We start from the raw sequence: 14794 nt of genomic DNA, 5'->3' as shown, positions 1-14794 counted from the left end.
TCCCTTCAAACTTAGATCCGACTGACGGTTTTTTCTATTGTTTTTTCTCCAGGGCCGTCCAGGCCTGCAAACCTGCCGGGGGCTCCCATAGCTGCCTCCTCCCACCCTCACACATCTGTGATCACGTCACCTCTCCGCGCACTGGCCTCCCTCCCGCCCTGCCTTAGCCTGCCCTGCTGTGGTGCACGTGCAGTCTCAGTTGGCGGGACTCAGACTGAGATTCAGACTGAGACGTCAGGCACATTTGGATGTCATTGTCAGTTGTCAGGTAATAGAAATACTTTTTTTTTGTTGCTATCTGAAGGTCAGTAGTTCTGCCAAGTGATGTCGTCTTTGCTGTGGGAGAGCTGCCTTTGCTGGGTCGCATGGGGAAGGCAGAGAAAATGCCCTAAACTCCTCCCTCACCACTTCCCGTCCTCCTTCCGTCTCCACCCTGGAAGAGGATGGGGAGTGGGAAAGGGCATGCGACTCCCTTCATTTCCTCATCCCTCCCCTCCTGCCTGCCCACCCTCAGTTGTCACCTGCGGCCACTGCCGGGCCGTTTGTGCCATGTTGTGAACAAATGTCTGAGACTCCTTGCAGAATGTGATACCCCAGTACCAAGATTTCATCTCTCTAGGCTGTTTATTTTAAGCTTAATTGGATAACATTTAACATCTGAGGTATTTTTATTTCCTTCTTTTTTGCCCTTCCTCCTCAATCATTCATACTGAAGGCTCTCCTCTGCATCCATGTGCACGCAGGATGTATGTGCTCCATGCTGTTTTCTCCCTTGCTTTGAGAAAATGCTCCTCGGTAACTCACCGTGCATCCCTGGCCTCTTACCCCATCAGTTTTTCTTTTCATTTATTCCTTTTGGATGCCTGACTTTTATCACCACGAGGAGGGGAAAGTGGTGTGAAAACGAAGGCACACCAAGCTAGCCAAAGAGAATATGGACATATTGTCACCAGACCCCATCATTTCAGACCCAGTGATCTCTTTGAAATCAGTGGGTGTTTCTGAGTGTGGCTCAGTTGCAAGGCTTGGTCTATGCTGAACTGTGGTCTGGTGAGGTGAAAATGGGGAGGGTTTAAAAGAAAATACAGATGTGGCAAAATCCACAAATGTTTATGGACTCTCGCTGGTGGGCCAAACCCCACAGCTCTCATTCATGATAATGTGCACGTAGTTTTAATATGGAGTTCCCTAAATGATTTTGGATAAGTAAAGCGTGAGGACCAGAGGATTCAGAGAGACAGCAATGAGTCTCCGGAGTAAAGCCTTTGGGAAATGGCTCCTCATTTCTCCCTTGAAGCTGGCAAGACTTTGTTGTGCTAGCTTTTTCCTTCCACAAGCACTGGTACTACTTGGCTACAGTATGCTGTATCTCATGAGAATGTTCCTGTACCTCTCTCATTGATGTAATAAAGTGAGAGATAAAGTTTTGCAAGAAATAAAAAATTTGTATCTTGGAAACCCTGGGTCTTGAAAGATAAAGTATTTTCTGGAGGAGGCTAAGAGTGCTCTGCAGGGTGCTGTGTAGATCCTGGGTGAAGCTCAGGGCACACAGAGTAGGCTCCCGTGCTGCCTGGAAGGTGCTCATCCTGCACCCATCTGCCTCCACTGGTGCACAGGCTCTGGGCTTGTAGCAATGTGCTGTGTGGTGAGATGAATCAGTAAACCCAGAGTCTGGTTAAATTTTCTGTCCAGGCTACTGTGTGGCAGGGGATGCTGTTTTAATCAAATTCTGCTTCATCAGCCTCGACCGACTGACCAACTGGCCTGAGATGGATGTTGAGACAGGCTCTTGCAAATGGTGAGCGTTGTATCAGAAAGTCAGAAATCTTCCCTGCCTTCTCTCCTCCCAGGAACCAGTAAACCAAACTGGAACTGGTCTCATGTTTTGCTGTTCTGTCTTCACTGGTGTAGTATGCACGTGCATGCCTTCAGGAGGCATGTAGTTGTAACACTGAACAGGATACCCTGGTTCCCTCTTGCTTCTCATGCCAGCAGCTAGTGGGAATGGAAGCAAGTACACCTAAAAATAGAAAAGAAAGGAAGGAAGGAATAACTTATTAAAGAATGTGGGGAAGGTGAGGCTTTTGTACTTTGCGTACTTGGAGTTCTCACTTTGGAGTTCTGTGCTGTGAGTTTTCAGAATTGCCTGTTTGCTGGGAGAGCAGTGCCAGCTCTGTTGAGAGGGAGACCCGTTATCCTGGCTTCCTGTAATTACTGCTGCAGTCTGCAACACTTAGAGAATAGGTTTTACCAAAGTGCATGCTACATGTTTATGACAGTAGTTGGTCAAGGTCTGCTTGAAAGAAACATTTTCTTTCCTTGAAAAAGGAGATTATGTTCTACTTAACCCTTTCTTTGCTCCGATAGTATTCACTGTATGCGAGCCTAGGCATGGCTTAAATCCCCCAGCAAGGGTTATGGGATCTTTCTGTCACCCAAAATGTTTTGTGGAAATGATAGAAAAGTGAGTTCTTTGTGTTGATTAATAATCTAGTGACAGTCCCTGCATTGTGCCCTCTTTTTTAATATAGACATTTACAACAGTCACTCGCTCCAGCTTTAGAGATCAGCTTGTCTCTCTGACTTGATTAGCCTTTTATTCTGTCAGCCCTGTCCTTGCTTCTGAGGAATTGGTTACTTCTTTGAACAAAAGCCATCAGCAGTTCCCGCCTCCCCTCATCCTTCATCATTTCTTACCTTTCCTGTTTTTCAGCATTTATTTAATTCAGGGCCTGGAGATTTTCCATGCAGTTTTCAAGCAGACTACGACTCTGATGGCTTGAAGTTGCAGGTACTACAAAATCTTTGCTGGGCACTCACAAACCGGGCCCTCAAGAGTCCTTCACAGCAGTTTGTGCTGGAGAATCCAAATGTCTGGCTGTTGGTGGGATTTGGGGTACACATTTGGGGTGTGAAAACTGCATTTGGAAATCTCTGACCTAGATAAGAGTGATTGTCTGGGATGCTGAGTAGTGTTCAGTCATGCACAGAGGAAGTTGTGCTGCCTCATCCAGAGCTGTTAGTGATCTTTAGAAAACGTGCTGCTGATAGTTTCAATCACAGCAAATGGTGCTGGGAGGTCTGCTTGGATGTCCACTGTGCTGCTCAGCCAGTGCGATCGTGGTCCTCTCTGTCTTTGTTCAATTCTTCGTGTTCAAGGCACCCCAGGATGAGGAATTTGAAAGTAAAGGTCCATGTTTTTTCATGTGATTAAAAAAAAAAATCTCTACCACCAGTTCAATCTCTCTCAGTCTATTTTTTATTTATATATTTTGCCCCAGAAGCTTTTGTCAGTTGAATTGGGTTCTCCCGTTCAAATGTTTTTAGTGCCTATTTAATTAAAAGTTGGAATAGAGTAATGAAATTCACAGGGTTGTGTAGCTTGGATCTAAAATATAAATGGGCAAAGCATTCATTTTGCTTTACCCCTGGCCAGATTAGGGTGCTTTTTTTGAGCCTGCTTTTTATTTCATTCCAATGAATTGCAACGGCTCAGAGTAACTGTAAAACACACTTTTTTTTTTTTTGCATAACAGAGACATGCAAATGATTGTTGAGAGACATAATTATGTAAAGAAAAGTATATGTCTGTGTGCATGCACACATACACTGCAATGCTTTTTGTGGGGCTATTTTTCCACAATACATCTTCATAAGGCTCTTTTTATGATGCTGATTTATTAATATTGTACATTAAGGCTTAAATTGTCAAAGCTGCCTAAGAGATTTGGATGCCCATTTCCCATTAAAGTTAACGAGAAATGAGCATTGAAAATCTCAGCACAGAAGTGCACGACACTTTACAGTGTGTTCTCCAAAGAAAAAAGTCCCTGCCTTGAAGATACTATGGTGCAAAAGCCCCAGGAAGAGGATCGTAATCAGCATAAGACAAAGGGGATTGTAATGCCACAGAGAATAATTTATCCCCTGTGCCTAGATTCAGATATATACCTGGTCCAAATTCTTTGGACCTGGGCCTAAGAGTGAGGGTTTTATATACCCTGTAAAGATAATTAAATCTGTCCAATACACATATATTCATCTAACCAGTGAAACTGCTTCCTTCCCACATGTAGGCTGATGGAAGGAGGTGGAAAGCAATTATGATACTTAGTTGCATGTATAAAAACAGCAAGTGGGCATGGACAGCAGTGATTAATGGACAGGGCTGTTAAATTTAAGGTCTAAAACAGAGGAAGGCATGGGGCCATATCTCAGAAGAGAGGAACAAGCTCCTGCTAATTCAAGGAATCAGCTGTGTTACTCATTAGGACATTCTGAAAATCACAGTCATCTTGTAAAGTTAATATCAATTTACTTGGCTACTGAAATTCTACTTACTGCTTCATTTAACTAGTCTGGTCTTTTCTTGGCAGAGGTTAAGGTGACAGTAAGGATAAAAGCAGTCCCTGTAACTAAATCATAGATTTTAAAAGAATACTTTTTCATCCATCTGTTGTATCACCGTATTAGTTTTATGTTTGTTTTATAACTGGAGTCAGCCAATGAGAAGAGCTAGATTAGACCAACCTGCTGTAAAAAGCTCGATGCAATTAATACAGTCTGTCTAGAAAGAAGTATTATTTCAAAAACTTTTATGTTAATGATATGGTATGCACTCGGCACATTTCTTACTTGAACAAGAAGCAAGCTTTTGTTCACTCCAGACTGGATTTTATTAACACAGGAGGATCAGTGGAACACAAAACAGTAATCAGAGCAGAGAATACAAACGCATCCAGCAAAACCCTCCTAACTCATCATGTCCCAGGACAATGGCTGATACTCTACTCTAAATTTTTTGCCGAGTGGAGTCTCAAAAAAAAAAAAAATTGATTTCTCTTCAGCAGTGGTGCTTTTTTGAAAGGAGAAAGAAGAATTTGGTATTAAGTGTCAGAGGACAGACACAGGTCTATAGTTTCCCTGAGAGCCTTTATAAATGTATCTTTTCATTTTGCTGCATAAAGAAGAGGTTTGCATAAAATACTGGCTAACATTCAGGAAAGATGTCCCTATGAGTCATGGTTACGTGTATTTATTTATTTTAGTGAAATATTTAATGCATTCTATAGTAGAATTGACTTTGTGGACAGTGCTTACAGAGTGCAGGGATGTGTGAAAGATGTATACACTAAAAAGAGTAATGCATCAGTCTGAGTGCACGCATCCATCTTTACACCTATCAATCTCCGTGTTCATTCGTCTATCCAAATATTAAAATCATATGTGACCTGATGTCTGTGCAGCTCCCTGTCTCACTAGATATTAAAATCAGATCCAAACTCAAAATAGGTGATCTAACACAGACTGTTTCTTTGACTGAATGGTGTGTTTGTCAAGAGGCAGTGAAGAGACCTTAAAATTGCAAAGAGGTGACTAAAGTGAGGGTGCTGCATGGGGCAGGGTCGCTGGCAATGTGAGCATGGCTGTGGCTTTGTTCTAGACAGATGGCTGATCACTATAACTTTGTAAATCCTAATTATGTCAAGTTAAGAACCAGCAGGAGCAATAGTGATATTTAAAGGTGCTTTAAAGCGGATGCTTGCCATTTCCAGACATCCTAGGAAAAAAAAGAAAAGCCCTTAATTGCGATATTAATGGGTGGAACTGAATCTGGTAATCCTGGGACCAAAAGGTTCAAGGCAACGTTGCCTGCAGTAAGGACAATGGTTCCAACATTGAGAGAGTTAACTCAATCGCATACCACTACACTGAGCCCGAGAGTCTGAACTCTTCAAACGCTCCAAATGGAGAGCTAAATCAAAGAATCCTGTTTCAAATCCATCCAAGATGTTGCTGTTTTTCTCCTCTGACAGGAGAAGCATTTGGAAGTGCAGTTTCTTTCTTTTTTTATAGCTGTCTTAAAAAGGAGTTTGGATGTTTAGCACAGCTGGTGCTCATTACATTATGCACTATCAATAAAATAGCATGTGTAATTAATTTTTAATGCAGTGCTGTATGCAGCACTTTAAAGCAGTTACTGTATGGGGAGAGCCGACACCGGTCACTGACATCAGAAATATTGAAATAGAGGGCTAGATTTTGCATTTTTAAAGGATGTATGTGAGAGTGGGGGAAGGGTAATTCCCAGCCATCAATTCTCTGGCCACAATCAAATTTAAAAATATAGGAACAAGATGGATGAAGGCGATTTTATAATTTGCTTATTGGAATTAATGAATTTTTGTCCTTTTGGAGTTTGCTGAGTTATGGCTGGATTAGGAGAGGTGACTTCAGAGTGTAAGTAAGGACCAGGAGAGCACACAGCAGCAGATTCATATTTGTTAAAGCACAAAGAGGCTTTGGTGGTATCAGGTGGGAGATGAGGCAAAAATGGACCTTATGGGAGAGCAAGGCAAGGACATTTCTGTTCTATCTCATTGAACAGGTTTTTTTTTTCATTTCAGGGCTTCTTTCTTGTGCCTTGTTGCTCCCATTAGTAGTAACCCAAATTTTTTCCCCTTGATTCATTGAACATTTGGGAGTACTGGTAGTTTGGAAGGGAGAGAGGCACCACTGATGACATGGTTTATGCTGTTCTGACAGAAGACCCAAATTAGGGTCTTCTTTTTGCATGGCTGTACTTTCCACAAGACACTATAATGAGTGAAAACTGCTTTAATTAGGCACAGTAGGAAAGATTTGGGCACCATCATGACTCTCAGCAGCCATTATGTCCACAAACACCTTGGTTGACTGAAGGAGGAGCAGACCTCTTTTTGGAGTTATAGCGTAGTGTGTGTCCATGCTCAGCAAAGGGACAGGAATAGCGTTCATGCTTCTGCAGCAGAGTAACTGCCAGGGATGGTTTGCAGGATGGGACCAGCCTCTTCCCTGCTGTTTTCCCATCCATTTTCAGACAGTTGAATGCCTCTTGGTGAACACTTCCTAAAAAGAGAAGAAATCAACTGCAGGAAGAGAAGGAAGGAAGCAATCACCTAAAAAGCGACAAAATTAGGGCTAGTGCTTGTCAGGTGCCTTTCCTTTTGGTTGGGTAATGCACCAGCTTCCTAAAAGCTGATTTTTTTTTTTTTTATTCACGTGCACAAGGCATAAATGTTTGTAATTATTCTTTCTGTCTCTCCACAAATTGCCATTCATTCGTACATAACATATGCTAAACAGTTCACTTGTACAGCCTCACCTGGCATATTCAGGATGGAGTTTCCTCCTGCCCCTTCAGCAGTAGCTTTTTGTCGTCACTTTTCTTCTCGCTTTTTGTCAGACTCATGTGGATGTGTTTGTGTGTCTGAGCCAGGAAGTGGATTGGCCCATTCAGTTTGCGAGAACAGAGATAAATCTCTCGTGCACAAATGTAATGCTCAGTGTCAAAGGAAGTAGGGCAAGCTATGGTGTATGGCGTAGATAGTTGTGATGAGAACTGCTCTTTAGTTCAGAAGCCAGAGTGGGAAAGGTGGAGGGAACAGTGAGGTGTTGTACATTTCACAGTGAAATCACTTAATTTTATTTCATTTGCTTTAGAGGAATTGGATCATTTATTCCTGGGGTGGCTCAGGTTTAGGCCAGAGAACTGCAAAAAAATTACCATGTGTCCCTCCAGAGCTAATTCAGAGGACCTCTACTCTTTTGTTTTCTGAGTGCTTCATCAAAATAGATGAAAGGAAGGATTCTGTGCTCAGATGGGATGCTTTATGTTCCGAATGGGATTTGAGTCAAAGAAGCCATGCTGATGCATCTCATGTGTGCCCCACTGTGTTCCTGTGTTCTGCGTGTTGGTCCTTCTTTCCGCTGAGCAGTAAACAGCTGAGCAACTGTTAGCAACATACCTTTTTATGCTGTTTGCCTTCTTTTGGACAGGCTTTTTCCAAGCATTTTTGCAGTACATACAGAAATCTGGTAGGCTAGTGTATGGTACGTGCCTTTGGTATCTTTATTTTCCTCTTGTTCTTGTCTTTAATCGAGCCATTTCTTTGGGCTCCTGTTCCAGCTAATGTAACTTGCCATAGCCCAGGCTGGGTAAGCCAGCTTCAATGAGACACTAAAACATTCACTTGGAAGGAAGCAGGCAAAAATCCCACATAGCGAAGGCTTGCATTTTTTATGAATTCAGCTGCATGAGTCAGAGGTCCTGGGACTTCAGGAATGAGGTTAATGCAAGCACTAAGCAAGGAGATGGAGAGACAGTCATTGGAACTGTGCTGTGAAATGGTGCTTTCTAAATTACTCTCTTTGCTATTAATATAAAGGGCCTCTGGTTAGAGAAGAACTGTTTTTCACAACATACCTGCAGCTTTAATTCTTCTTTAAATGTCACCTGGGTATTTGAAGCCAACTGTAAATGTATTATTTTCAGCACATCCCCTTGGCAGTGTGAGAGGAGCATCCCATCCTTTGTGCCAGGCTGTCTCCTTACATGTCCCGCATTGACCTAGATTACTTCACGTGAGACACGGACCTAAACCTGATCCTTACCTCCCTTCCACGGCTGCGTGACAAATGTGGAGCTCCCAGGGTGTGCTGTACCATGCCAACAGTCCACTGAGAGATGGGTTAGGGGCTGCCTCGGGATGCTTGGCTGAGCATCTTCCTGTGAGGTGTTTTCTGAGTTCAGTGGTGTTATACTGTTCTGCTAGCTGTGAACATGGTCTGTGGAATTCCAGGATGTACAAAGATTTAAGAAAGAGTCAGAGTGTTGTTGGGAAATACATATAATTTAAAACTGTCCATGGTGATGAGAGTAAACCCCCAAAATTCATGGAATCTTGTAAGGCCTCACTATAGCATGAGTGCCTTCTGCTTGCAGGGGAATTTTTTTTTCAGTTTGCATCTTCTAACCGAGTTTTTGGTTATTTTTTTCATTCTTTCTGGTTGAATAGGGAGAGACTAAGTTAATTTAATATGGCACAGACAGGCTTATAACATAAACTATGTCCAAAAATTAGATCTGAGTGTTTATGGATTGATTAATCCAAATCCTTTATAAAAATGTGTGAACTGTTGATTAAACTGGGAACAGGATCATTGTGGACATACAGTGAGTGCAAGACTAGTGAGTAACTTTACTTTCCTGTAAAACCTTATTCAAAACCCATCAATCTTTCTCTATTTTTATTGTTTTCTCTTCAAATTGAACTAATTTCTCCAATGTAAATTTGAGGTAGAATCTTAAAAGCTCCACAGTAAATTGAAGCCAAACTCTTCACTAATATTATCGATAGATACATAGAGTAGTTGTAAAATGATCCTGTGAGATTGCTGTAAACTCCTTCCCCAATTTCCTTCAGAGTTTCTCTTCCCATTTTCCATGAAGAGTTCTGTGAAAGCTGCATCCATGCTACCCCTGCCTCTATCACCACTGTCACTGTTCATTAATGCAGTTGAGCACACTCATAAATGTCTGAGCTCTTCCCATATTTAGAGCTCTCTAGCCCGCAAATCTTCCCTTCTGCTCTTCCTTTTTGAGAAAAAACCCATCGGTCAGGGTTTGAGGTGGGCACTTGAGATATAATTTTAATTCAGTGACCTGGTATCATCCAGAGCTGTAAGGGAGAGCAAGAGTGTGGGAGATAGTACCATCACTGCTTAAATAAATTGCTCCTTGCCCTTTCTGTCTAAGTTTGTCAGGCTGTGTCTTGTGATTACAAACTGAGATTTCTTAAATTTGTATTCTCCTTAATAGGTAAAGATGAGCGAAAGCTGTTTTTCACTTTCTCCTCACTCTCTCTTCACAGATGTCTTTGCTCTCTGGGACTGGCTGGCACTGCTGGGGAGGTATTTCCCAGGGGATTTCATTGCCCCAGGGTTAGATTTCTCCATCTACACAGCAGCATGGAGCTGTGTTGCATATAACTCCCTCCCAGCAAGTCTCAGTGAGTCACCATCCTGCTTGCTGGCTGTCTGATGAGAACAGGATGCTCTGTCCCAGGCCACCCTGTCCATGGAGCTTTTGCCCATCTGCACCTTTCCCTTCCCCTGCTCTGCCCTAGACATTAATATTTCTTTCTTGTTTTATATATAATATTTCAATTTTCCCATCAGGTAGTTCCTTCCTTCATTGCTGTCACTGCCAGTGGTCCCTGAAGTCATTACAGCACTTTTTTTTCTAAAACACAAGTCCAAAGTGAAATTGTTCTTTTTAGTAGTCCTTTTTTTTTTTTTAACTTCACATTTTTTAAAATGGAAATGACTGCTGAAAATAAACACAGTTTTCAATGTAGAGACTTACTGAGCCAGCATGAATTTCCTTAATAAGCTGGGGTATGTGTGTGTGCATGCACGTGTGTGTTTTTCCCCCTTAAACCTTGGAATAAGAGTGCTGCCTCTTTAAATCCTAACTCAAACTTTACTGGCGATTTTACAGAGCCTGGTTTCATTTATAGTGGAGCCAGACTTGCTGTGTGAGAGCCGTCCGCATGCTGGAATTAGTCTTAAGCTCGCTTCTGTGGCGTTGCCAAATTCCATGTTTGTGTTTTATTTAGAATTCTTTTCACGGCCAGTCGAATCTGTTCAGGCACACATAGGCAGTGTTGCGCCCCATGGAGAAAATAAGCAAGTTTGCGTTTTCTTTGGCATAGGCCATGGCCACAAAAGACTGCGGTTTAAAGAAACATTTTTTAAAAGCTATTTTAACCCATAACAGATGTATAAAGTAGGCACACACATGCCAGCTTCCTTAGTTTTAATTAAAAAATAATTATGGCTTTAATGGGATGCTAGTGACAAATTTGGATGAATGGTGGGTGACATTATCTCAAGGCTTGCTTCAACTTATAAATTAGTGCATTTCTCTTGGCCACTGGTACAGATGAAATTAAATGAAGGAGCAGATGAATATTTCTTAAAGTTACATTGAACCAAATGAAAAATCCAATCAAATAAAGAAACGTGGTCCCTTCTTCCCCCTCCTCCTCAGATCTCCATTTGCATGAGATCACAGAACACAGAGGAAAAGTTATTTTCTCTGGCTGATAATTGATCTGGCCAATGATAAACTGGACTTAGGTTTTCAAGGTGCCCGTCCCTTTTGTAATTTTGCATTGGTAGCCATATTGCCAAATTACTGTGATTAATGTCAGCAGGTGCTTCCATTTATAACCACATCTAACCAGCTAACACGGTACCTTTGAGCCAGGAAGTCTTAAATGTAAACCCAACCCTACATGTTGCATGTTGCAATGGTTCTCTCTCCATACCTTGGCTAACTGGTGGTGATGCTGGCTGTGATTTCTCACATCTTTAGGCTATTTTCAATTTGGGGCTTTTAAGGCTCACCAGAGCTGGGCTAGATGCACAGGCTTGCACAGGTAGCAACAGTTTATATTTATGAAGAGAAAACAAAGGAGTAATAAACATGTAATGAGCTAACCCCAGATGGTATCTCTGCTGTTATTAGTCAAGTGTATGTAGAGTTGAGGAAGGGAGATTGAAAGATCAGCATGAATAGCTCTGGATATTGAATGAGAGGTTGGATGGGCTCACTGGAAAAAGTGTCTTCCTCCTTCCCATGCATCCCACCCATGAACACCCTGAACAGATGCTGAGAACAAAGGCAACAAAGCCGCACAGCTTTTCAAGGCGTGCAGCAGAATCACATTTCCTCCAGACCTGCTTGTCCTATCCTAGTGCTCTCCAGCAGCAAAGGCAGCCCAGCGTGGGATGGGGCTTTCTGGATGTAAGCAGATGATCGGCTTTACGATCTATGGCACCAGCAGATGAGGATCATTTTGGTTTTGGATGGCAAAACCCTGTTTCCTATTCTCCAGCATATTCTTTCATGAAACTTCTCATCTGCTTAACATTTAACGCCCATTGTAAAAGACAACCCTGGAATGCTGCTGATATATGTAATCTAGATAGTGGGAACTCTTCTTCACTTTGGCAGTGCTAGCTTTTCTCTAATGAACATGTTGAAATGTTTCCTTAGTAAAAAAAAAAAAAGAAGCTTTTGGAAGAAAGCAGATTACGGAAAGAGGGACAGAGTATCAGGTGCTTGGTGGACAGCTGTGCACCTTCCCCATGATCAGTCCATTCATCTTGTGGCTTACAAATGCTTTGCTACTAATTTCCATGCAAATGTGGCAGGGTCCCCCACCTTGCCTGCTTAAAGCTATCTGTCGTGTTAAGCTGGGGAAATCCAGCAAGAGGAAGCTGCTCTGCTTGGTTTGAGCCAAATCTGTAGAATTTGAGCTCTTTGGGGCAATCAATTTGATCCCTCATGGATGGCAGTGTCTCTTCTTGGTGTGCAGGATGTCCATTGCCTGAAGCTGAACCAAGCCAGTCCCTCTAAAGATACAATCCTCCTAGGCTTTGTTTAACTGTAGCAAAAGAAAGATTTTCCTTTGTCAATTGAATGACAATGTCTGTGGTAACATTTCCCTGAGCTTGAATTCCTCATGAGTGAAAATGAAGCTCCAGCATTAAAAATGTGAGTCATGCAGTGCACATGAGACTAATTTTTGCATTCCTGGAATTTTTGGAAGGGAAACATTACATTCATGATAATCCTTTCAATTATACCTTATTGCTAAAATAATCCATAAGGCATTCTGCCGTAGAGCCCTCTGCTATTTGGTTACAGTTGAGGCTTTGAAAATAGCACCTGAAAGCTTTTAGACTCCTGTGTGTCAGTATCTTAATTTTCTTTTTATGTTGATGCACACAGGACAATCTGCCATCCTTTTTATTTACTCCTTAGGATTTTTTTGTTTAAAAAATAAGGCTAATTTCATTTGTTCTGATCTGTCTCAAGTATCTAATTGCTGCTGTAGAGAATGATTAATGTCCAGTTGAAAGGATTTCATATCTATAAATGAGAACTGAAAGCAGATGTTATTTTGATGAACGTGTGCTGCCCATTCCTTGCCTGTGCTGTCTCAGAGAGCAAGCTGCTGAGAGACTGCTATCTATCAAAAGAGAGATGTTAGATGTCAAACACAGTTCAGAGTCACACACCTATCATGAGCAGAGTGAACAGTTAGCAAATAAAATATCCCAAGTAGGTTTTTCTCTGGTTGTGAAATATCTAAACCCAAGACAGTGTTATCCTCAAATTGTCCGAAGTACTTGACAAACTCCAGTTCAGGGGGAGGCACTGTGAATCGATGACAAAAAGTACTTTGTCTCTGAGTTTTCACTCAGGGAGTAGTGCTGGTGTGTTGTCCAAAGGCTGTTAAGTTCAGTTTCTAGAGCATTGTGTGCACAGTGCAGATTCTGAAGTTAACTCAAGCCCTGAAAAACCACCCGACAAAACCAAACCAAAGCTGACGCTGGTGTCTTTGCTATTGGTGGTCTGGCTCGGTGCTCAGGCATTTCTGGCAAGCCAAGCCAAATGCTTTTCAGAGTTTGCTGGTTTGAGCTCATGCAGATCTGTGGAGAGCAGACAGCAAAAGACTAAAAATACCTGGGCACAAGATCAGGTTTTGTATCATCCAGGCAACTTTGACGTGTACTGCACACAATAAGTGCAACAGCTTTTTAGATAAAAGCAGGTACAGACGGATTCTTTTTGCATGGGCCCTTGAGTTTAGTAAAGATGCTTTACAACCCCTTCACAAGCAGTGCTCTCTTGTGGTCTCTGGGCTGCTGGAGTTCACCTTCCCAGCCTCTGTGTAACAGCAGGTTAGTGGCCAGTGCACAGGGGAGGAGACATTTTGGCCAAGGGCAGGAAATTCTGATAATGGCAGTAGGATTGTGAGTGCTTCCAAAAAAACATAGAGTGCTTTATTTGTAAAGCCTCTTTTAAAAATATTCCCAGTAGTTTTAAAATGCTCACCAGTATTTCTGTGAGCTAGAGAGAAAACGTAACAGTTTTAGTCACTTTGATTTTTTTTGTGTGTGCATGTGTGTGTGTGTGCACTCGCCCGCGCGCGCGCGCGCGCATGTGTGTGAAATAGCTTTGGCATTTTTACTGTTTGTTAAATTGCTATTCAGGTAATGTCTGTGACAAGAAAACTATTTCACAGATGGACAGACGGAGATGTAAAGACCAACATAACTCTTCCTTGATGTCGATAAATCAGGCTGACCTGGGATGTGTGTATGGCAGGAAAGAGAGAGAGGAGGGGAGATGGAGGATACAAGGGAAAGAGAAAGGATTTGAAGTCATGGAGAAGGACAGGTATTGGCTTCCCAGAGCTCTGTCTATGTCAACTTTTGTACTGTAGTCATGTCAAAATTACAGCAAAGAAGAGTACTTCCAGTATGACCTCCTGTTCCCCTGGAACCTCAATGGGGCTCTACATACAGGGGCCAGGTGATAAGAGAGAAGACTGTTTTTTCAAGCTGTTTTTTTTTCATTTGGGGTGTAACTATAAAAATGATAATTCCAAATATAACTATTTGTGTTTTTTTTTTTTTTTTGTTTTGTTTTTTTTTTAAGACAGTACTGATCTGAGCAGTGAGACTTTTTAGTTAAAGTAACTATACTTTACTGATGTAAAACCTAGCCATTCAGATTGTTCTTGATGATTTTCCCTGACAGCTCTATGATGTCAACAATTCCCGGATGATCTATCTTAGAAAATGACTGAAAATCAGAAAGTGGACCAAAATAAAGTAAATGGTAGCTCTCTCCTTATTAGGACATACTTTCAAGTTACTAAAAAACAAAATCTGCTTTTTGTCTTCCTTTACTTCTCTTACTTTCTCCACCCTCTTCTTAGCTTTTACTTTCTTAGAGGGAGGAAATGGAATTGGTTCAAATATGACTATCCTAAATTAAACTGGTGTTACTTACGTTGCTGATATCATCATTGGTCACCCTGTAGTACATGGCAAACTTCATTTCTTTGGAGAAGAGTCAGGACTGAAGTCAAGAGATGGAGCACAGCTGACC

General features: G+C 41.9%; 1 protein-coding gene across 4 annotated transcripts in view; it reads left to right on the top strand.

Moving 5' to 3' along the window:
- The window catches only part of BCL11B (BCL11 transcription factor B), a 92105-nt gene that overhangs the window by 43035 nt on the left and 34276 nt on the right, over positions 1-14794 (top strand). For 2 of the 4 annotated variants that reach the window (XM_066188770.1, XM_066188769.1), the window contains exon 3: positions 53-268. The exons of the other annotated variants lie outside the window; for them this stretch is intronic. In XM_066188770.1, coding sequence (XP_066044867.1) covers positions 53-268 — 216 coding nt within the window. The remainder of the gene's footprint in view (positions 1-52; positions 269-14794) is intronic. 4 annotated transcript variants of the gene reach the window in all.

The sequence above is a fragment of the Chamaea fasciata genome, unplaced genomic scaffold (genome assembly GCF_029207755.1).
Source record: "Chamaea fasciata isolate MVZ Bird 193981 ecotype frontalis unplaced genomic scaffold, bChaFas1.0.hap1 SCAF_7, whole genome shotgun sequence".
NCBI lineage: Eukaryota > Metazoa > Chordata > Aves > Passeriformes > Sylviidae > Chamaea > Chamaea fasciata.
Note: the sequence above shows the minus strand (reverse complement) of the source record. Positions and strands in the feature narration are given on the sequence as shown.